Source organism: Ananas comosus, linkage group 10 (assembly GCF_001540865.1).
Source record: "Ananas comosus cultivar F153 linkage group 10, ASM154086v1, whole genome shotgun sequence".
In the NCBI taxonomy this organism is placed as follows: domain Eukaryota; kingdom Viridiplantae; phylum Streptophyta; class Magnoliopsida; order Poales; family Bromeliaceae; genus Ananas; species Ananas comosus.
This window is the reverse complement of record NC_033630.1, coordinates 2,868,877-2,875,427: the sequence shown is the minus strand read 5'-3', so window position 1 is coordinate 2,875,427 and position 6,551 is coordinate 2,868,877. Positions and strand designations below refer to the sequence as shown.

General features: G+C 33.9%; 1 protein-coding gene across 4 annotated transcripts; it reads left to right on the top strand.

Moving 5' to 3' along the window:
- Positions 1,440-4,521, top strand: LOC109716813 (NADH dehydrogenase [ubiquinone] 1 alpha subcomplex subunit 2). 4 transcript variants are annotated; one of them, XM_020242390.1, is made up of 5 exons: positions 1,440-1,483; positions 1,647-1,703; positions 2,318-2,423; positions 2,568-2,674; positions 4,041-4,521. In XM_020242390.1, the coding sequence occupies exons 3-5, from the start codon at positions 2,338-2,340 to the stop codon at positions 4,142-4,144; spliced, it is 297 nt and encodes a 98-aa protein (XP_020097979.1). In that variant the 5' UTR covers positions 1,440-1,483; positions 1,647-1,703; positions 2,318-2,337; the 3' UTR covers positions 4,145-4,521. The 4 variants fall into 4 exon arrangements, with proteins under 4 accessions (XP_020097979.1, XP_020097978.1, XP_020097982.1 ...); XM_020242389.1 differs by lacking the exon at positions 1,647-1,703 and having other exon boundaries at positions 1,449-1,483; XM_020242393.1 differs by lacking the exon at positions 1,647-1,703 and having other exon boundaries at positions 1,459-1,483; positions 2,321-2,423.

The window sequence follows — 6,551 nt, the reverse complement described above, 5'->3', positions numbered from 1 at the left end:
TCATACAAATCCTTACAAACATAGTGAATTATAAATATATCCTTAGAAAGTTCAACTTTTATATATTGTCCTGCAAAAGTCCTGATAATTTTAAATATGTTCCTATCGTTAGGATCTGTTAAAAAAAATTAGTTAACCAAAGATAAAATACTTAACCCCAGTTAGTTAATGAGGTGCATTGACCTTTTCATCTCTCTTTATTTAATAGTTGGGATTTTTGGAGGGATATATTTGTAATGGCAAAATGGTTATTTTACTTATAAAATAAACAAATTTTTAAGGGTAACAAATCCGATGGACATATCTGAAAATATTAAAATTTTTACAGAAACAATATATGAAAGTTGAATTTTGTAGGGATATATTTATATTCACTATGTATGCATGGACATGTATAAAATTAACCATTTTTTTTTGTGGTTGTTCCGCGGCTTCCCCTACCAATTTTTTGATCCAAAGAGGAAATCTCTAAAAGCACTTTTAGATTTTTTTTTTTTAATAAAGTAATGAAAATATGAAATATGAAATGTATGCAAGGATATAATGTGGACCGTGCCTAATTGGGCCCATGTGGCCCAAACCGGGCCCTGACCTGGACGGGTTTGGGCCTTGTTGTGTTGTGCTGGGTCATGACTCGGCCTATTTTCATATTTTTATTTTTAAAATTATTTAAAATTATTTTTCACCTTTTCTTACATTAATTTTCTAAATTATATAAAATTATTTATTGAATAAACGATTTTCTTATTACTTCTTTGAAAACTTTAGTCAAGATTTGAATAGCTTAATAATATTTTTCTTAAAAAAAAACTTAAAAATATTAAGAAAAAAAATAAAAGAAAATGGACTATACTGAGTCTAAGATTATGTCATGCTGTGCCATGCCAGGCAACAGGCAAGCATACTCTATTCTAGCACGACGGTTGTTGTGCCGTGATGGGCTGTAGGCCGATTGTTTGCAACCTAGTACGACGTGCAGCAGTGTCGTGCCGGTCCACAAGCAGGCAAACTCCATTCTAGCATGGCCGCCGCCATGCTGGGCTGCAGGCCGACTGTTTGCAACCCAATACAGCGTGTGGCAGTGCCGTGCCGTGCCATGCCAGGCCACGAGTTAGCAGACTCCATTCTAGCAAAGCCGCTGCCGTGCTGGGCTGCAGGCCGTCTGCTTGCAACTCAGCACAGCCCACAGCCGCGCCGTGCTGTGCCGTGCCGTGCCGGGCAGGGTCACGGGCAAGCGGACTCCATTAGCCCGGCTAGAGTCGTGCGGCCAGGCGGCCACGAGCCATTCGGCCACTTTGTCCTCCAACTTCATGCCCTCACATCCACCGTCCAAGTGCTTGAGATTCGTGCCACTTCACGTGATGGACGGTACATGTCCTCGTCTCACTCTGGGTGCCCATCCCACACCCAGAGTTTGTCCCTGAACCCTCTTCTCACTTCCCCGTTCCCCCCCGCTCTCTCCTCGCGAACGCTTCTTCCTCAGGTACTCTCCTTCTCCTCCTCCTCCTCCTCCTCCTCCTCCTCCTCCTCGATCTTCTTTTTTCCGTCGAAATCTGGATCTGCGATTCGCTCGATCTGAACAATTATATCCACTGGACGCTGCTTTTTGATTTCTGATACTGTTTGTTCCTGATCTGATTACACAGTTCAATAGCTCGTATTTTGGGGATCGATTTTTGAGCATTTTTGGTGATTCAAACTAGGTGCGGGCATTAACTTTTTGTTTTTGTTGTTGTTTTCCAAGATCACAGCTAGAAATGAAACAATTTCTGAAGTTCAGAGTATGAAATGTCGAACTTAAAAGGTTTGATGAGCGTAGTGAAACTTCTTTGGGAGTTCAGGAACTAAAAAAACATCGATAGATTCGATCTTTGTTTTGCTGATTCATTTCCCTATGAAGATCTAATGAAATTCTTATATTGCTCAATTTTTCCTAGCGCCGGCGATTGGTTTTTTTCTCTAGGGTTACAATTTTCGCTATGAATTAATGTGAACTGTTCCATACTATGAATTCGTTATTGGGTGCGAAGTGGAGCCTGAGCCTGAGGTGGCTGCAGCTGAATGCAAAAGCACAAGCTAGGCCAAGCAAGCGCTTTTCTTCAATTTTTCTAAAATTCTTCTGTTGAATTGCAAATTTGGGGTTAATCGACAACGTCGAACGACCTTCGTTCACGCAATGTAGAGAGTGAATGAAACAGTATTAAGGGGCTTTCATTGGATTACGTGCTGCAAAATTTCGCTTTGCTCAATTGAAATACTCTGTTAGGGTTTTAAGTAGTCTCCTAGATTGAAATCAACTACTGCGTCTTGTGTGCAGTAGATAAGTTTGGTAAAAAGATGGCGTGGAGGGGGCAGTTATCTCGTAACATTAAGGAGCTGCGGTTCCTTTTCTGCCAAACTTCGCCAGCTAGCACACAAACTCGGTACTTTTCCTATTTCTCTCATGTAAACAAGCTCAATGAAAATGCTGGTGATAGCTTACTTAATTTAATTCCTTTTTATTTCTTTTAGCCTCATTTTGTCTTTGTCATTTTTTCACTTAAAATTGCCGACCTTTTCTTTCTTAGGGAATTTGTACATCGTAACTACAAGGATTTAAAGACCTTGAATCCAAAGCTCCCTATCTTGATCCGCGAATGCAGCGGCGTTGAGCCTCAACTCTGGGCTAGATATGGTGATGGATTTAACCCTATTCTTTCTCTATTTATACAAATGGCGTTGTTGCCATGCTACTTTTTATATTGCATCTGAGATACAAGTTGCCTTTTAATAAAACCATGTTGTTAGAGCATAACAGAAGAATTTTTGAGAAAACTAAACACCCGTTGGGCTTTCTGCTAGTCGAGAGTCGATCACTCAGGGATTTGTGGAATCAGTTTTGTCCTCTTAATAATTCCTGTTGATTTTTTTTTTTTCTGCCTTCTTGAGGCCTGATTGCCTCACCTTGTAGCCAAGTTCATCTCCTAAATGAATGAAGTGGTAGCATGCTACCTTTTCTCCAAAAAAAACAAAAAAAAAAAACCTTGTTGTTAATATTGGCAACGTATATCTGAACCAGGCTGCACATGATTCTTTAGCATATGCCACACTCGAAATATAAGTGCAGCAATTTCAACTTGCTTTCGGGAAAGTGAGGGACAACCGGCTGAATGTCTCTTACATGAAATTTTTCCTTGGTTATTGTAACTTCGGCTCTTTATATTTTACAAAGATTTGGCTTGTTTCCAGGCAATTTAACTGTAATTTGTGCTTCATATACAGAGCACTTTGACTTAGATGTATCAGCTTAATTATCACCCAATGATCATGTGGAATATAATTATATTACCTCCCTTATTTATAGACGATTAGATAAATTAGGGTTTTACGTCCTTCAATTCAAGTTTGGAGTATTCTTTATTTCACTAACCAAAGTTAGGGCATATTTGTTATACATCTGGGGTTCATTTCGTCTATCTTGATTTCTAAACCGTAAAATCTAGGCTATAAAACATGTTGATTGTGATTGAAGTATGATCAATCAAAATGACGCAATATGATTAGTTAGATCTGACTTGAATGATCACTTTACTCTTGCTTGAGTTGCTTATTAGGCGGGCCCAATGTTTGGCCGAATTAGACTTGTTTGGTTGTCCATTGCTTTTCACATTGCTTTAGTGAATGATAAACAGGAACAACAATAACAGGCTTAAATAAATTTCTTTTCTTTGTCTAAGGAGTAACCAAAGTCAATCAATATTTGGATCATGCAATTGTGGAGTAAGATGCAACTCCTTAAATAGCAAAAAAAAACCGTCTGTCGCTATGATACAACCCAGGTTTTTGTATTGATTTTGAAGTATTTTTATTTCTGTAATCATATAATGTGATTTTTTTCTTTTTTCCAACTACAGTAGACGATACAAGTTGTCCTTGTGTACAAACACTACAGGATTCTTTCTTTTGAATGGTTTCTCTGAATATGTGCAGTATGTCTATTCATAAGACTAACTGGGTATATTGCGTTTCTTTCTACTTGATGTTTGTATTCTTCGTCCCAGATATGGGTGTTGAGAGATGCGTCCGCTTGGACGGGTTGGCTGAAGCTCAGATTAACACGAAACTCGAGGAACTTGTGAAGGCAGGAGAAGCACTTAAAGCTTGATAGATATTCATCTTGGTTTTGTTTCAAACTTAATTTTAATAAGAAAACCGTCATCTCGGAGTAATCTCCCGTTTCAAGATTTAAGGAAAACACAGTTATGCTCATGTAATATTTAATTTTGGTTCTCATGTTAATGATCTTATGGAAAACTGTTTCTTGGTTTGACAATCTGTAATAACGAACGAGCGTTGTAGAAGCACGACGAAGCACGACGAAGCACGACGAGAGTATCAGCTAGTAAGACTCTGATGAACTGTGAATTGGTGCAGTTTAACCATTTGAGAATGAGATCGATCTGTCGGAGCTTTATGAAGCGAAAGAAGCTTCTGACTGATACCTGTGATTGTTATTTATCTCTTTAATCCAAATTTTTTCATAAGTAGTTGGTGATTGCCATTAATATGTGTGATTTATGTTTAGACGCAAGTCGCATGTGGAATGATCACTGATGAAATTTAGTTTGTGCGATTGCATTTCTCTGCTCATAAGTTGTTCCCTCTTTTAAACATAATTAAATCTACTTATTCCTTTAATTTACTCGATAGAGAAGTGAAAATAGTGTGGTTTTGTCAAGCTATCAACATATTTCTTCATTCGTATCCTGGGAGAAAAATAATGGCTACAGGAGGTGGTAAAGATCCTCACAACCAAAGCCCAACTGCAATAGAAACAAGACTGAAACTCCACATTTAGGTCCCGTTTGGATACCTCTAAAAACGTAGCATAGTTAAACTATGCTACGCTGGTAGGAAAATAATCCTATGAAGCGTTTGGAAGAAAAAAAAATGACGTAATTTTTAAATTTTTAAATTTTAAATTTAAATTTCAACATAAAATTTTAGATTTCAAATTTTAAAATTTTAAAATTCAAATTTAATTTTGATTTTAAAGTTCAAATTTTAAATTTCAAATTTCAAATTTCAAAAACTTCAAATTTTAAATTTTAAATTTCAAATTTCAAAAACTTCAAATTTCAAATTTCAAATTTCAAATTTCAAATTTCAAAAAGTTCAAATTTCAAATTTCAAATTTCAAAAAGTTCAAATTTCAAATTTCAAATTTCAAATTTTAATTTTATTTTTAATTTTTAATTTTCAATCTTCAAAATTTAAATTTAAACTTAAATTTAAAATTTTAAATTTATAAATATGTAAATTTATAAATTATTAAATTTGAAATTTAAAATTTTAATTATAGATTTTTTAAATTTCAAAATTTAAAGTTTAAATGGTATACTTTAAGTTTTAAATTTTAAAGTTTCAAATTTCAAATTTGAAATTTCAAATTCCAAATTTCAAATTTCAAATTTAAAACATAAAATCTAATTTACTTTTTAAATTTTAAATTTTAAATTTTAATTTTATATTTTGAATTTTTATTTTTAATTTTTAAAATTTTATTTTTAAATTTTGAATTTTGAATTTTGAATTTTGAGTTTTGAATTTTGAATTTTAAAATTTTAAAAATTTAATTGTTATAAATACTGCGGAATTGTATGATATGTATCCAAACAGCTTAAAAATGAAGCTGTGAAATTTTTTTGTAGTTATAGGATTCCGTATTTCATTTAGACCAAAACCATAGAATAAAAATTCCATGGAGTTTTTTAACTATGCATCCAAACAGGGCCTAATAGTCAATAACACAAACTTCAAAGAGAAAATAAATTGGGTAAATTTCAAATCATGTGGTTTCGCACTTTTTCACTTGAGTACCTTGTGATTTAAAATATATCAATTTAGTATCATGTGATTTTTTGTTTTTTTTTTTCGTCAGCTCCGCCGTTAACTTTTTGTTAAGTCGTATACAAAAAACTTCAGGCACCCATTTATAGTTTATCGAATATTTACTTTAGTATTCTTTAGTTTTAAATTTACTGATTTAATAAAAAAAAAATAGTAAAGAAATAACNCCCTCTTTTAAACATAATTAAATCCTACTTATTCCTTTAATTTACTCGATAGAGTAGTGAAAATAGTGTGGTTAATTTGTCAAGCTATCAACATATTTCTTCATTTCGTATCCTGTGAGATGGCTACAGGAGGTGGTAAAGATCCTCACAACCAAGCCCAACTGCAATAGAAACAAGAGTGAAGTTCCACATTTAGTCCATAACACAAACTTCAAAGAGAAAATAAATTAGGTAAATTTCAAATCATGTGGTTTCACACTTTTTCACTTTAATACCTTGTGGTTTAAAATATATCAATTTAGTATCATATGATTTTTTTTTTTTTGTCAGCTCCACCGTTAACTTTTTGTTAAGTCGTATACAAAAAACTTCAGACACTCACTTATAGTTTATCGAATATTTACTTTAGTATCCTTTAGTTTGACATTTGCTGATTTAATGAAAAAAAAATTAGTGAAGAAAATAACAAAAGAAAAACAAATAAAACTATAGGTA